Source organism: Mauremys mutica, chromosome 14 (assembly GCF_020497125.1).
Source record: "Mauremys mutica isolate MM-2020 ecotype Southern chromosome 14, ASM2049712v1, whole genome shotgun sequence".
In the NCBI taxonomy this organism is placed as follows: domain Eukaryota; kingdom Metazoa; phylum Chordata; order Testudines; family Geoemydidae; genus Mauremys; species Mauremys mutica.
Window position 1 is genome coordinate 33,633,997 of NC_059085.1, and position 17,595 is coordinate 33,651,591.

At 40.6% G+C, this 17,595-nt stretch overlaps 1 protein-coding gene across 3 annotated transcripts in view; it reads right to left on the reverse strand.

The window, feature by feature from the left end:
* Positions 1-10,999: 10,999 nt before the first annotated feature.
* ADAMTS18 (ADAM metallopeptidase with thrombospondin type 1 motif 18) overlaps positions 11,000-17,595 on the reverse strand; it is a 99,551-nt gene continuing 92,955 nt past the window's right edge. For all 3 annotated transcript variants that reach the window (XM_044987846.1, XM_044987845.1, XM_044987847.1), the window contains 2 exons: positions 15,976-16,123; positions 11,000-11,989 (listed from right to left, as the gene is read on the reverse strand). In XM_044987846.1, coding sequence (XP_044843781.1) covers positions 11,874-11,989; positions 15,976-16,123 — 264 coding nt within the window. In that variant the 3' untranslated portion in view covers positions 11,000-11,873. The remainder of the gene's footprint in view (positions 11,990-15,975; positions 16,124-17,595) is intronic.

Sequence of the window (17,595 nt, forward strand, 5' to 3'; positions counted from 1 at the left end):
ACTCATCCAGCCATTTGCCTGACACCCAGGTGGAATAGAACCTACTGTGAGGACAGAGGAGTTTGGTCATTACTGAGTATGAATTTTTTTGGCTGGGCCTTTCTTGAGTACTAAACATTGGTCATAATTTTTCATTTTTGCTCCCCCCCACTATAGATCAGAGTGCCAGCCTTCAGCTAACCTAGTCCTTTAAGACATGGCCCTGTATTGAGGATGCGGGTCCCAAGGGGAGAGAGCAGGAGCCACAATCGCTCATGGGTGCACAGTCTGGACTATTGTCCTATCTCCTCCTACCACTGGAAATGTATGGAGGGAGAAGTCCCTGTGAGTCCCTAGGATCAGAGACTCTAATTGCCCCTGGTTCTTGCCCAGATCAGGAAATGGGGATTGGGAGAATCATCTCCCATCTCTTGAACCATCTTCCTGTCCCCATTCTTCGCAGCTGAAGGGACAGTCACTACAGGGATCCATATGTGTAAATAGAAGAGCCAAAGTATTGCAAGAAAGCTGTTCTGGTGATTATTTCCAACCCTTCCAGAAGCAAGGAAATCCCAAATACCCTGGAGGAAATCTAACTTGGCAGTGTCCAGGGACTTGATTCCGACCTTAAACACATTAGTTTGACATGGGTATAACTCCATTGGCTTCAGTGGTGTCATTCCTGATTTACAGAGATGTAACTGAGATGAGACTCAGACCCCAGAGGCTCAAGAGAGTTCAGATAAACTTTGGATAAACATTCACACTTTGGAGAGCTTTTCTGAATGGAGGCCTTAGCGCATCAAGGAACTTCTGTATGCACCTAAGTGTAAGACCATGAGGTGTCGCATTGACTTCAATCCAGGGAAACATGGCCACATGCAAATACAACCCTGTGCAGCCTCCCTGCATCTTTGCTGCAGGCACAGGAGAGTTAAGAGCTTCATGTCCTGCACTATCTCCACATGCACTTGGGCCAGGGATGTGCACTGTCTTGCCTCTTCCCCATGCAGTGCTGGCTGGCACAGCTGAACCAGCATGGGGTTGGTAGTTGATAGGCGGTAGTAGTCTGCTACTGGTGTGCAGCACAAAGGAAGAAAGGAAAAGTTCTTTCTAGAGCTGGTCATGAATTTTCTGCCAAAGTGCTTGAGATTTTTTTTATTTTATTTTTATTTTTTTTAAAAGGAAAATGCAGCTTCTGCAGAATTGAAATTTCCCAATGGAAATTATGAGTTAGCCGAAACATTTTCAATATTCCCTCTAAACAAAATATTCCATTTTGGAGGGGGGTTGACCCAGATCAGAGCCTTTCAGTTTGTCCAGCTGAATTTAAATGTTTCATTTTGTGTCATTTTAACCTTCATCTGAACTATGATGGTGCCTCGTAGGAGTTGTAATTTCGGTATCTCATGCCTTTTCTCTCCCCTGTGGACTGGGCTCCCTACCTGGACAGCCTCTCCCGTGAAGCACCATGGTCTCCACTCTGGTTGAGCCAATGTGCTATAGCTGATTGTGGTGCAGCATGAGAGAAGTAGTTTAGGAAATGCTGATTTTCAACCAGCTCTAGTTCATTTCCTGGCATGACACAGCCACTTGCACTCCTCTGTTACACATCCACATAAATTCATGATCTAGGCCTTTGGTTGCCATGAGGACTAATTTGCCTATTGCAAGTGTAAGTGGAGCAGTGGTAAGTTACAGGGTTGTTTTTCGTCTCTCCACCATACACATATGAAAAGCCAGCATTCTTGGCTCAAAACCTGCAGGATTACTATGAAAAGTTAAAACATGATACTGGAGCCAATCAACCCTTACAAGCTACACCTGAGGGGAATTTTTTCTCAGGGAATTCATAAATATGTTCTTCTTTTCTCTTGATTAGATGTGACTGTTATGATTTAAAGGGGGAGCAGCGTCTTGTACATGGATTCCAATATAAATGGCAGTGGGGGCCTTACTGTTCCAAAGCCATGACTTTAAATCAGCATAGTTCCTCTGTCAAAGGGGATTATTGCAAAACACTGCACTACTGAACCCACCCCCTCCAACGGTTTCAAGGGGGTCAGGGAGGGAGGGAGGGAATGCACTGAGCAAAGGATGGAACTAAAAGAGAGATACACAGAGTTCTGCGCCAAACAGTCACGAAGATTTAAGGACTGGCCGACACATGGATTATTAACAAATCTCTTTGCAGCCAAATACCTTTTAAACCACTAGATGCAAAAATAAACGGCCTCCAGTTTGTGTCTCGTCCATCTATTTAGAGCCTTACAATGACACAAAGAACAAAGATGTCCCTGAAAACGGAAGCGCAGACTCGCCTTTCAGAGCAGCCTTTTGGTGGTTGAAGGGAGCTGGCTGGGCTCCAACAAGCAATGGGTGCAGAAAATTAATGAGAAAATTAGGAAAGGGGATGTCTAAAAGTCAGCCCCAAGAATAACAATCTTCCCTAACTGCTCTGATTTTAACCCTAGCAAAGTGCAGTTGTGTCAGCTAGAAAGCTGTTGATGCTACTTCACTTAATATTCTTCTGCATATTTAATATTATTGGCCAGATCTTCAGCTGATGTCGGTATAGCATTTACCGGTATATCAGCTGAGATTCTGTCAGTATCCCTACCAGTAATACGTGAGACAGTATTTGAACCTTTGACAATTAATTTTAAGAAGAATCTAAGCAGATGCCCTTTTGCTTACAGGTGATGTCAGCTGCTGGAAAAGTTGCAACTGCTGATGCTGAGACAGTCCTATTAACTGGACATTGGTGCATCTTAGTTTCATCTGTTCTCCGTGTGTGGCATACAGTAGTTTAGTTTCCTGAAGGATATAATACTTTGGTCTAATTATGGTTGTTGGGTTTGGTGTGTAGGTGACTGGGGGGTGTTGGTGGCTTGTGATATACGGGAGGTCAGACTACATGATCTGAAGGTCCTATCCCCAGAAAATTATACTGTTAAAATTGTTGTTTTGAAAGTTCAATCTCTTTAATGAGTTCAGTTATTTGAGGAGATGGGGAAAATCTATGGTAAATGTCTTGTTGTGATTCCATTGTTTTAGAAAAAGAACAATAAGTCATTAATGCTGTGACTAACCCAGGCAGGCTTGTTCCCTTGCATAAAGCACGATGAAATATATTGGTTTTTTAAATGAAAATTGGTCTATTTTTAATCAAAATTCATTTCTTTGGACACTTTTTCTGGCTTTTCTGACAGAAGTAAAGTGAACATTTTTCACTTGTGGAAAACCAAAAACAATCAAAACAATTTTGGTTATTGAAAATAAAATAATAATAATAAAAAAAGATGAAGAAAAGAAAAGATTTCAATCTGCTCTAGTAGATTTCCAATATGGATAGGCAAATTGTTGTACTCAATGGGTCCTGTAGCTTTTCTTAATGGACTGGGTCATATCCCTAGATCTGCATCCAGACAGGACAGTATTTGAGTTGATTTCTCTCCCCCTTCCACATAGGAGAACTTTGTGCTTCCATATCATTGTCCCCCATCTCTGTGGCCCCTGCAGAGAACTCTTGACATGGTCTCCTACACTGGTAGAGAGCAGGGAGTGGGCAGACCACTGCTGGAGGCTGGCTGAACCACATTGAAAATTAGTCAGAAAATCCTAGGGCCCTTCTGCAATCCTAGGCTCATATGTGATTTGGACACGTCCCTGGTAGCATGATTGCAATAGAGCACCTGTGGTCCACAGCTAATGTGGAGGCATCCTTGTGCAGTGCATACCTGATTTGGGATGGGCCTTTCCTGTTAGACAGGATGACATGGGGAGATCTCAGGGAGGGAATCTTATTAGAAGCTTCCTCCTACCACCCTCCCTCCTGATTGCTTTTCCATGGAAAGCAATGATCTGAGCTAATACTTACTTCTATTATAAAAATTCCCATAAACCTTTTCCAAAGAAGCTATTGTGTCAGCTCTCATACATCATTATGAGAGGATTAATGAACATTGTCACACCAAAACAACATTAAATTCATCCTCAGCCACCTGAAGTCATTTAAATGATGCTAAGAGACCATTTTAAATCCTGACAAGCACAGAAATTCCATGTTAAGGCTGAAATATTGGGTGACAGTGGCTTGACTTAATCCTGGAGGATCAGTCTAAATGATGAGGCTTATCTTAATGTCTTTGCCTCTGTGGGCAAAATTCAGGCATTAAAACCGAGTCGCTTTGTGGTTGAATACTTTATCTATGTTCAGCTATAAAAATATGTAATGTATCATTTAATTGCATGAAATATTACATAGCTACTATAGAAAAGATAGGTATTATTTTTCATGATGTATAAGGGGAAGGATGGTCTTAAGGTTAACGCTCTGGACTGGGACTCAGGAGAAATGGGATCCAAACCCAGCCTTGCCGTATACTTCCTGTGTGACTTTGGGCAAGTCACTCATGCTCTCTGTGCCTCAGTTTCCTATCTGTAAAATGGAAATTTGACTACTTCCTTTGCATGTCTTGTCTATTTAGAATGTAAGCTGTTTGAGACAGACACTGTGTCTAGCACAATGGGAAAGTAGTCTTGGTGGGGGATTCCAGGAGCCACTGCAATATAAATGAATAATTACAAATATCAATACCAACTGAATTTTGTCTCATTCACAATCTGAAATATTCTTCCACGAAGAATCCAGGTCCAGAAGGTCCAGAAGACTGTTTCCTGTACAGTTATTTCTTTATCTGTCCATTGCAACCCATACAGTCTTTTTCATCTCTTTCTGATAGGGAGCAGACAGAGGTACTGAGTGACACTTTTACAGATGTGTTCTTTTTCCCATATGCATCATTTGCCCAAACCACTAGGCTCATTTGTGGTTGTTCAAATCACTTCAATTAGGTTGTCTAGTTCTTTTATGGGTGGTGGTTTTCTAAACTATGTCTCACCATTTTACTTACATTATTTGGCATGAACCATTAGAGACTATTGAAGTATTTTCCCCTTGTGCTTGAATTTGAGACCCGTAGCTGAGATCTGGTATATAAGCCTTCCTTCTTAAGGAAATACCTTTACTTTTCCAGATAATGCAAAGCCTTCTCGTCCTGCCAACCATTTTTGCATGAAATGGCTCCAAAACATTTTAATTCCCTGTTCCTGCTCTCAACATATACCAACAGTACAATACCTTATTACAATACCTATACACAAAAGGAAAACTTAGAGACTGAATTGCTAGCTGAATTCTGAATGTTCTTGACACCGTGTTTTTAATTCAGACTCTAACTTAATTTACATGTAGGCTTGGGTTTGGGCTTTTCTTAAAAAAAGAGAGATTTAAAATGAATGTACACTATGGTCTGGAGGGACAAAAATGTATTTTCACTAGTTAGAGTTAACTGCATAACTATAAGTGGTGGAAGAAAGCAGCCGCCAGGGAGTTGTGGATGGCCATTACTAGCGAGTGAAATTGTCTAAATTGTTTATTCTGCCATCTCATTGCCACTTTTATTTATACCCTGTTAGTCTTTCAGGTGCATTATTTAAATCAAATGGTTAGCTATTTAGTTGATTAATTTAGCCTTCTGCTTTAGTTTCACTTTTATGGGCTGATGAGCTAAAGTGGCTTGAGGTTAAACAAAAGCAAGTCCAAACATTGAAAGAGCCTGCTGGATCCGACTCTGCAGAAATTCAGCAGACAGATGAAGCAAGACAAAAGTACAGATTTGCCCTATATTCTGTCAGCCAATGGCTATGCTGATGGGAGTCAAGTAATGTTTGTAACTCCAAGTAGTAAAACTTCTGAAAGAAGTGAAGGTCCAGGCATGACATCTCAGCATTGACTAACATTCTTCAGCAGTTTTGAAGAATAACAGATTGAGAACCTCTGTGAAGAATGTCATACATTGTGCAGGAAATGGACAGGAAATCAAGACTGATTTGGCTCTTCTTCACATGAGATTGCCTAGTGAAGCATTCAGGACGTTCTTTTTGGCGGTTATAACTTCTTATTTTCAAATGTCTTTTGATGGAACTGAGAGATCCTGTCATGCCAAGACTCTTTGCAGTCCGTTTACTGACAGGATAACTCCCTGAAAGTTCTAAGTTTATTAATTTCCACTACTGATAATCATTATCTCTATTTATGACCCAGCACCTAACTTGCACTCATCTCTAACTCTCTTTTTGTTTTGACTCATTCCTTTGCTTATCCCACTTTGTTTCTCCATCTCTCCTCAGTTATCCTCTCAGACCTTGGCTGTGTTGTGCATTGCTTTCTAAAGTTAAAGACAAAGCTACGTTACTCAATGGTTCATGCACTGTGCTCTTTCAAATCCCCACTTAAAATTCACCTGCGTTGTGAGGCCCACAAAATGCTCGGTGGTGGCCAGACAGCTGGTGTACTATGACCAAGGCTTTATTACACAATCATAATGATCTCACTTAGTTTGTGCTCCTCCTGTCTGCTTGCTGCATCCACTCCTTATTTCTCATAATGTAACTGATTGTAACTCTTTGGGTTAGGGACGGTCTTTTCATTGTATGTGTGCAGTGCACAGTGGGGCCCCAGTCACTGATTGTGTGGCACCTATGGGCTATTACAATAGAAATAATAAAGCCGGTAATTTATTGTGTTGATGCTTTTGAACAGGATTCACTTTAAAAAGGAAACCAGCAATTTGGCTCATGTTGCTGTAAAACCACATACAGCAAAATGCTCATCTGCCTCCAGCAACAGTTCATGACTTCCAGGCACCTCAGGTAGTTGAGTTTGATTAAAACAATCAAGCCATTGATAAACTATCTGTTCAGTTTCAGCAGTGTGATGAAATCTGACTATGGGAAACGCCGGCGTTCCTCTTTCAAAAGCCGCCATTCTGCTTTGTAAAGTGAGCCTTGGAGCAACTAACTCATTGAAAATTGCCAAGCTTTGCAAACCAACTATCAGCATGAGGGTTCAGCAATTCTAGATATTGATATATATTAATTTGGGGATTCCTCCAGCAGCATAACCAAACACATTTATGCAATATTGTCTTTTTTCCAATGTTTGGCTCCAGCACTGTTATTCATTGGCAGCTGTCAGTCTATTTTAATTCCAAATGGCTGTCCCAGAGTAGAGCACAATTCAGCGTCCTAATTTTTGTGGAAATAAATAACTGAAATCAGTGGCTCCTAAACTGTGCACCAATGGAGGTGGTTATTCAAGAGATGGTTGGTCACGTTATTCTTACTCTCCTTTATTTTCACCTCCTGACTTAAACAATGTTAAAAGATAGTAACAGCACATTAAATATCATCCTAACATAAATGTTCCATGTAAGCAAGTGTTGACAGAGATGTCATATGATGGTGAATAGGCAAGGGACTGGCCTATGCAGTTGGGTGGGGGAAAAGGTCCATGGGACAGTCTATTCAGATAGAGTCCACCCTAAGAAATGGTTTTGGAAACCCCTGATTAGGGTACTTTATAGTAACAAAAATAATGCAAACAGCATCTCCATCAGCCAACAAGTTATTGTCATGGGAAAGACTTGGTGGGCCTTAGTTTCTTATTTCCCCTCAGGTGCTATCAATAAATAAGTAATGAGAAAAAGCTAAAATAGGAAAGCTCCCTTAGCAAACTGCAGTCTCTTCCGAAGTGCAGTGTGCATCTGAAACAAATCCTGTGCTCAGCTTGAATAGCTGAGCGGTGAACTAGGGGACTCGAGAGGTTTGGAACATCTCAGAAGTGTTCAATTGTAGCTATTAGATTGCAGTAGCTCCAACAACTATTGGAGGTATAGACAGCAGATCTGTTGGCCCCTTTCCTAACACTTGGGCCTGGTGGGGTGCAAAGGGATATACTGGTGAACATTGCTTTTTGGTGGAAAGGGACTGACACCCACCATCCTCCCCCAGCCTTGCAGATAAACAGACATGCTGGAGCAATGAAGGGTGAGTCACTATATTCAACTTCATCTTTCATCAAAGTGTGCAATTGTACCTCAGTGACCCATTTTATTTCTGTGCATGTAAACTGAGCACACACAGGTGCTACTTCTGTCCCAACAACTGGAAGATCCTACTGAAAAATATTAAGATGGTCTACAGGCAAGTAAAGTAAGATAATGGGACATTTTTCGTGATAGCAAATGCAGTTTCTTACCTAGTGCAACTGCTAACTGATGAAAAAGCAAATAGTCCAAGGAGAACAAATGAACCAACCATGACCTCCTGAACACAGGAGGTTTTTTTGTGATTGTCCTGTCATCATGCTAATAAAATCATGAAGCTGTATCAGTTCAGGCCCTTTTAATGTCTGAAATCTAAACTCCATTCATTGCACAATAGTAATGCAAACAAGCTGCACTTTTTACCCTACATAGTCAAATTGGCAGAAACATTGTGCTCACTCTGTTGAGTAAACTATGGTGCTTTTCAGATGGATCAACCAGAAAGGTGAACAGCATATGTCCTTCCAATTTCAAGTGGAATTTAATATCCGGCCTAATTCCTGAAAGTTATGCATCAATCCTGCTGCATTGAATTCCCACTACCATGTCCTAGTTGAAACTCTCTTAATTTTATCTCAGAATCTGTGTAATCCATAGTCACTACACAGTGGACAAATTGGAGAGAGTCCAGCGGAGGGCAATGAAAATGATCAGGGGGCTGGGGCACATGACTTATGAGGAGAGGCTGAGGGAACTGGGCTTATTTAGTCTGCAAAAGAGAAGAGTGAGGGGGGCATTGATAGCTGCTTTCAACTACCTGAAGGGGGGGTTTCAAAGAGGATGGAGCTAGGCTCACCACTTCTCTATGGTGGCAGATGACAGAACAGGGAGCAATGGTCTCAAGTTGCAGTGGGGGAAGTCTAGGTTGGCTATCAGGAAAAACTGTTTCACTAGGAGGGTGGTAAAGCACTGGAATGGGTTACCTAGGGAGGTAGTGGAATCTCCATCCTTAGAAGTTTTTAAGGCCCGCCTTGACAAAGCCTTGGCTGAGATGATTTAGTTGGGGTTGCTCCTGATTTGAGCAGGGGTTGGACTAGATGACCTCCTGAGGTCTCTTCCAACCCTAATCTTCCATGATTCTATTATATTGGCAACTGACTTCTAGATTCTTGCTTGTCCTGGATATAAGTAAAGGGTAAAAAAATCCAGCCATTCTCCCATGACTCTCTTGTATGGTACTTAGACATACACTCTATCTTAATATGTCTGTAACATAATTTGAAGCCCCCGTCTCTCTTTATGGTACTATACCTATATGTAAATTTCTGTACATGCTAATTATTTGCAGGATCAGGTCCCCAGAATTAATGGGATGCTTTATCTGGCTTCATGGGGGGTGGGAGGAGGAACTGTTTCTAGCCCTCATGTTGGCAAAGGAACGCTTGAAAATATGACTCAAATGTTACTGATACAGTAATGTCCACCTGACTTTGCAGAGCCTGAAACAATACCTCTGAGAGAAGTGAACTGTGCCCCATTCATCATAATGAGTTGTTAACACTCAAACCCACTGCTGTGGGAATCCCTCACAAACATCATCCTGACTCAGGACACTTGGACAAGGGCCCTTTCTGCAGCCACCCCATCAGGGCTCTGCTAGACTGGTGTTGGGAGTCTCTCCCAAACCCACCCACCCAGTCTTGGATAAGAGGGGCTGCAGATAGGGAGCAATGCTGTGTGGAATGGGAAGGGCCCAGCCAGCAGTGGTCGTTCCCCCTACATCTGCCCAGTAGACAGTTCTTGTAAAGGCAGGCCTTCCTTCTACCACAGCAGGCTTGGGTAAATCCACAGCATGAGGCAGGTCAACAGCACAGGGGTGGGACTATGGCGTTTGGGAGGGGCCACAGGGCTTGTCAGCCTAGGATACTGTATTTGTCTTAATCTAGAACAGTCTGGGATTATTTGCATTAGTATAGATAAACATACACCATTTACATTACTCTTCATCTATGTATACCCTCCATCTTTTATTCAAGAATTGTACAATTCCAAATATAGTGAAACCGTTAGAGTACTTTATTATAAAACTTATAAAATAATTAAATATTACACTTATATTTTTGCTTTTTTTTACACCATAATCCATACTTTCTGACACTATCATTTTCTCTTCTGAACTGTTGTCACTTACTTAAGGAAGTAAGTGATGAAATATAAAGGAAAAGCTATGCATTAATAAATTAATTATTTTACATCAAATAATAAAAGGACACAATTATAAAAACAAAACAAAACAAAAAAAACTTTGCAGTTTTCCAAGAAAAAAAAGTTATAATTATACAAAGTCCAATATCAAGACAGAGCCTAGTTGATTGAGATATGTTTCCAATCAACATTTCTTAAAGTATCAGAGAATACATGTTTTTCATTTAAATTGTTGCAAAAGGAACTGCTAATTTTAACTGACCACTGTCTGGCATTAGTGCTGAGATGGCTAATCCTAGTTTGAAATGATACTTTAAAAAGCAGGAAAATTGAGCTACATTCATCAAAAGAAGTTGTGGGATTGGGTGGAATTAGATAAATATGTCCCTTATAGCCACTCCCCAGAAAATTACAGTAGGACACAGTCCTGTTTCAGTTACAATGGTTTTGGCAAACGGCTTGGGTGTTTTTTTTCCAATGCAGAAACATTTTAAATGGTACCATTTGATATATGATATCTATTGACTGCTGGATACTGAATGACTACACATATCATTGCAAGTGCTATAAAATGTTTAAGGAGCCTGACCTTAAAAAGTGTATTTTGAGGATTATCAAAATGTCTAAAAATATCATTGAATTTGATTTTTCTGTTTAGATTACTATTTTTTCCAATTGATGATCTTTCATGTATCAAGAGTTAACCATTCCGAGAAGTGTGTGTGAATTAACAGACTATCCTATTCCTGCTATTTCTCTTTTGCTAACTGATAAACCAAAATTTGCAGAGAAAGTTGAGATAAAAATAAGTTATTCTTAAGCATATTGGCATTTAAACAATTTAGTTTCTGAAAAACATATTTTGAAGTTTTATTATTTTAAAAAGTCAAGTTTAAACCTTAAAATAACTTACCTAACGTGCTTAGAATGTTGAAAACTATATAACCATTGAGCTCAATAAATCTTTGAGTTCCTTGAATTAGTCAAAATGTGAAATTCTATTTTACTTGTATTACACAGCAATACTAAAAGTCTCACATATTCTACTGGCTGAATATTTCTAGGAATACATTTCAAGTTGCTAGTTAACCACCTCTGAGTTTCTACACTAAGCAGAAAGTGTAATTTTTCAAAACAATAAAAACATTAGCATGATGCCAAACTTGCTTTTCCAGCAGCAAGTGTAATACAGAAGCACCATTTACCTTAGTAGTGCACTATTTACTTATTGTAGTTACAACACCTGTGATGTGTGACACTGCATGCTCCAAGCTACAGCCATATGGACCTCTCTCTCATGAGAACGGTAGTAAATCTCCTCCTTACTTTGAATGGACATTATCATAACAAATATTGAAAAGAAGCAATGGTGAGAGACTGAGATATACTATGCTGCCACACTGCAACCTCTTGCACGGAATTCTCAATCTCTTTTGCTCACATTCCAATAAATTATGCGGATGAGCATTGCTTACCTTATTTTCTTCCTTATCACATATGACAGTGCAAAATGACATATTTAAAGAGTGATGGGAAGAAATGACCCTTGTTTGGGAGTGTTCAAGTGATCCATACTACTCTGTACTTTAGGGAGATCAGCAAAAAAAACAGTCCTGGATCACCATTTATCTAACAATTACTGTACCTCAGATAATCCCCTAGAAAGGTACTCTGCCGTACATCTCTCTTCCATCAGTGGCTTATGTGGCACCAGGTCCTGCCTTAAAGTCAATTGAATTTCAATGTAAACCAAAAGGGAGAATCCTGACATTGCAGGATTGCAATAAAATATTGCAATCAGTTCTTCCTTGTGCATGATTTACAGCACTGCTTGCCATAAAATTTGTGGTTGCAGACACCATGCTGGGGAACCAGATGACACCAAGGGAAGAAATCCAGACAAGAGGGATCATCTGAAAAAGGGAAATCCAATCAATATGTTTAGCGTGTATTTCAGCAATTCTGCAAATTAGGCAGTACTTCAGCTTATTGATTTCTACACACTTGCCGAGGATGTAAACATGAGGGATGATTCCAGTTAAAGAAGAAGAAGGCCTTGTACACTCTTTTTTTAAATATCACTTTCTTTTTAATTTATTAGCTCTATTTTTGATGTAATACACTGTGGCATTATGAGAGGCAAATGAAATAGTTTATAACACAACACTTCAAAAATAACATAGGGTGACATCCTTGGCCCACTGTAGTCAATGAGAGTTTCACTATTGGCTTTACTGAAGCCAAGATTTCATCCCTTATCACTATATTATTTTACAGATTATAACCACTGCAATAAAACCAACTATTTACACAAATGGGTCCACCACAGAGCCCTGTGCTAATGAATATTACTCTACCCTTTCCTTTGATGTGCAGAGAAAATAGTTCAGGCTCTGAGAGTGTGTGTATGTACATACACTATAGAAATAAATCTAAATGTTCAGACCACAAGCTCTGTATGTGTGTGCGCAAAATTGCTTGTGTACATACATGTACCCACATTTTATGGGTGTGGGGAAGAGGGTTCAGTTTCAATTATCTAAGCCTAAGTGCACAGAAGGGTTAAAATTTGCATCCACAAAGCAAAATCTATTGTATGATCCCTACTTTTGAGACCCCAAGTTTGCATCCTCAAATGGAGACATCTAAATTCTGTCATTTATAGGCATGTTTCACTCATTAAAATCTGAACCGGGCCCCCAATATAATAATCAAGCTCTTGATCAGATTATATGACACGGTAATTTAGGGTGGGATTTTTCAAAAATGCTTAACATTGGCCTTGCTCTGCTCCCACTTCAGTGGTGACATTCTCATTGACTTTAATGGGAGCAGAGTTAGGCCAACGTTATGTGTGTTTGAAAATTCCACCTTTAATTAAAAAAAAATCAGACACTAAAATGCAGATGAATTTTTTGCTTCATTTATTTCTGTATATGAGTCACACACGTACAGCCCAGTTGGTTAAAAAATATTTCATGGGCATCCCATTCTACATGTTTGCAGTCACTGCTTTATGCTTCTTTTCAAGTACATAGTGATGATTCACATGGATGATTTATAAACGAATTCAAAACGCATGAGAAGCATGAAGACTTTTAAGTGAGGTTTAGAAAAATTATAGCTAAATTGAACTCTTAAATGAGCATGGGAAAACATTCCATTCTGCCTTCACAACTACTGTACACATGGTCAGTAAAAGGAATTTACAAAGATTTTTACTCAAAAAATCTAGCTACTGTTGCCTGTGTTCTCAGATCAGCTACTAAAGGGGTGGCACAGAGAAAATGAGCTCACTCTCAGACCATACAGACTCCCTCATATCTGTAACACCAGAGTTACACAGCCACACACCCCTCTGTTTTAATAGCTGCCACTTCACTGTGTTGGCTTCTTTTTAAAGAATGTTTAAGGGTTTTGTTTTGAAACCCCCTCAAAAGATGGCATGCATAAGGCACACAGTCTGACATGAGACGTCACTGTCTAATAAAATGCTTCCCCCCGTGCCAATAACACATTGCAAGCAATGTCACATAATAACAGACTGGTGTTGGACAAACTGCACTCTGGGAAGTAGGTGGCACATACCTTGCTGCAGCATTTCCCCCCCTAGAGTCAAGCATTCAAATTCCAATTTGAATGTCAGTAGGAAGTAGATAGTCCCAGCTTTGCACCTTTTGGCCCATTAGCCACCATACCAAGACAAAACCATCACACAGTTTACCAAGTCTGACAGTGAATGCTCAAGTGAGGACTATGACTTGAGGGGGAAGGGCATTGCAAGTGATGACTGAGAGGCATATGCAGAATGATGAGTGGAAAGTTCTCATAGCACATTCGCCAACCCAGTCAGGCTCCTAAGTCACTTAAGGTAAAATTTAAAAAGTGATTGAATCTCATTTTCAAAAGTGACGTAGGCACATGGGAGCATTTACAGTCAATGGAACATAACAGAACCCATGGCACGTAAGTCCCTTTTGAAGATGGGATTTAGGCACTTGAAAAGAATTACTCTTAGGACCTAATCCAGAGACTGCTGAAGTCAACGGAAAGACTCCCATTGATTCCAGTTAGTATGGTTCCTCATTTTCATGAACGTCAATTTCTTTAAAAAATGCAGTTTTCCTTTTAAGATGCTCCAAGTATCTTGGATTTACTGGCTATATGCTACAGTACCTGTTGCTGTCTCTGGTGGAGTGATGAAAATGAGAAAAAATTGCTAGAGGGGAGACCCAAATTGTCTAGGAGAGCATGATAACGCTCCCTGAAATGTTTATTTCTTCTCCATGATCTCTCCCTAATGGCTCACAGAGTTGGAGCTGTGCGGCTGTTAATTGAGAGTGATTTGTTGCCACGTGATTGTAGCACGGCTGGCCCCTTCTCCATGCATGGGTTTGGATGGAGCGTTAGAGAGCAGTGGAGAGATAATTGATCTCCAGAGTCTGAAGAACCAGTTACAAAACAGGAGAAAGAGCTTCTACAGCTGTGGGGAGGGAGAGAAACTGGCCAAGACCAAAATGAATAACAGATACCAGCCCAGACATGAAATATGGCTGGGGGGAGGCATGTTGGGGGGTGATGGGTTTGCTATACCATGACAGAAAGTGATTTAATACATTCACAAAACAAATTCTGAAGCACAGCAGAACTTCCCAGAAGATTTGGAACTAACTTCTGAGTCTTTAGAACTGTTTAGTCACTTTTCAAACTCAGTCAGTTATTTACTTATCCCTTTTAGGCCTGATTCATCCATTCCTCCAACCCAGGCTGGTTGCAGCTGACTGATGAATCCTGAGGCTGTACTTTGCACACCCCGCAAATAAAACAGTATTGATATTATTTCTGTATCTGTCTTGCTTCTTGGGCTCATGCAATAGTATGTTTACCAAAGGCCTGGTGACTGACATATCAATGTGTTTTACAGATTTTCCACACACAGTGAAGCTCCAGGAGTCAATATGGATGAGAGAGAATATTGTCTGATGGTTCGAGCAGGAGACAGGGAGTAAGGATGCCTGTGTTCTTGTGCAAGTGCTGCTATGACCTTGCTCTAGGACCTGAAGAAAGTCAACTATGACCTGGCTCTGGCTTTTGTTTTTTTAACCAGGGCACCACCTCTATTTTCAGCTCCTATCTGTAAAATGGGTATAATAATGCTAAAATTCCTTACCCAGGGGTCTTTTGAGAATTAATGTTTGTAAAGTATTTTGGGATGCTGGGATGAATAGCACTGTAAGCTGGGCCTACAATGCATAACTGGGCCATAAGTGACAGCTACAGGAAAAACTTCAGGGTTGTACATATTGAATCTTACTTTTGTTATTATTCATCATGACTTGGGAGCCAGAGAGAGACAAATGGAAGAAAATTGAAGCTATGAGGGGCCTCTGCTCAGCAGCAGCAAGAACAGTTTGCCACTGCTCTACAGAAAAGTCACTATTTTAACTTTATGCCAATGTCTCTATGGGATGCGCCCATCAGCAGAATTCACTGTAAGAGGGTGGAAGTTAAGGTAATGCACAGTGCAGCCCGAGCTTTACTTAACCGAAAACAGAGAAACAACTCAAACCTGAACTCAAAAAAAAAAAAAGGTACATATCCTTTATTATTCAACATGTTCCTGCTTTTAAAAGTATCTGTCCCTCTTGAACATATCAGACCTAGCAGTTAGCCCCTTATGTCTGCTTGTGAAAAGAGAGGTGATGCACTTCCGAATTTAATATATTGCAGAGTGCAATGGGGATACTGAAAAATGTGGGATTTACACAGGAAGATATAACCCCCTACACACCTATTCTGAGAATGTACCTGGCAAAGGTGATGTTTGTCAGGCTATACAATTCCAAGCAATCAAACCCACCACTGAATGTAATTCACAACACAGAGTTTGGTGTTTTACCTTTTTTCTCTGGAGCTGGGCAGAAGTTAGTATTGCAGGCTCTAGACACCGCTGGTTTCTGATGTGGCAGACACCCAGTTGCTGGTTGCCCCTGCCGGAGGCACTGAACGCTCCGGATTTGCACTCCCCCACCACACGTTACTGTACACTGCAGAAAAGGATAGAGGAGAAGCCACATTCTATAACACAGATGGTCTTCAAAGGCCTTGAAAGTCAATGGAAAGACTGTCCAGGGCTTTGGATGAGGCCTACTAATTGTAAAGAACCTAAGGGCCAAATTTTCAAAAGAGCTCAACACCCCACAGTCACAGCCAGATTTTCAAGTGAGCTCAGCTTCCATTGAGCCACTAAAGCAAGTGCCAGATTTTCAAAAGAGCCCAGTATCCAACTTGCACTGAACACCTCTGAAAATCCGGTTACTTATTTAGGGACCTAAATGGGAGATGACTTTTGAAACTTGATTCTCTGGGCCCAGTTGTGCTGTCCCAACACAGGTAAAATTCCCACTGAAGCCATAATTGTGGAAATATCGGGGGAAAAAAACAAGTATTTTCAAGAAGATCTCTGAAGTATTATAAAGTGAGTGAGTCTTTTACTTGCACGTGCTTCATGAAAAGTATGTCCTTAAGACAGATGTGATGGGTATATCTGATTACAACTGTCAGGCATACATTGTTGCAAGTATACAATGTTAAAGAATATGTGTCTCATAGATATGTGACTCAGAATCTAGATAAGTTCCAGAAATACAGAAGCTTGTTTGCAAGAATGTAGAAACAAATACAGGCCGATCCAGTAATTAATCATAGTATTTAAGGAATTCCAGACAATCTGTGCAGATGCTCTAATACTTGAGAATATAGATATGTAATGGTTCATCTATAGTGCACTTTCAAGAAGAGTGGAAAGATGGAGTTTGGAAATGGCATAGAATGTAGTGCAGCTGCAGCACATATAAGAACATAAGAATGGCCATCTAGCCCAGTATCCTGTCTTCCAACAGTGACCAATGCCAGATGCTTTACAGGGAATGAACAGAATAGGTAATCATCAAGTGATCCATCCCCTGCAGCCCATTCCCAGCTTCTGGCAGAGGCTAGGGACACCACAAGTAACAGATTAGATTCTTCAATTTTAGCATAAAGGAACTAGCTACACCAAAATGCAGTAATATGGAACCAGCTACATCATACCAAAATATCGACATGGTCCAAGATTTTCTATGGAATATTGCCAGAAGCTAAGACTGGATAATGGGATTCATCACTTAATAATTGCCCTGTTCTTTTCATTCCCTCTGAAGCATCTGACTTCAGCCACTGTTGAAAGACAGGATACTGGGCTAGATGGACCATTAGTTGACCCAGCATGGCCATTCTTATGTTCTTATGACTATATGCGGAAGACACCTGTGGGCTATCAACATTAAGATGCAACAGTCCCATTATGGCTGATTATACTATGTTCTAGCCCTCTCTTTGGAATTGCTGCACAACTCTGCATGGTCTGCTTGTGCAGTTTCCCTGGGCATTACCCATGATTCAGAAGGTGTTTCACCAAACAGCCATGCTGTCTGCAAACTGGCTTCACCATGCCCCAGTGGACTTTTGGGACTGACTG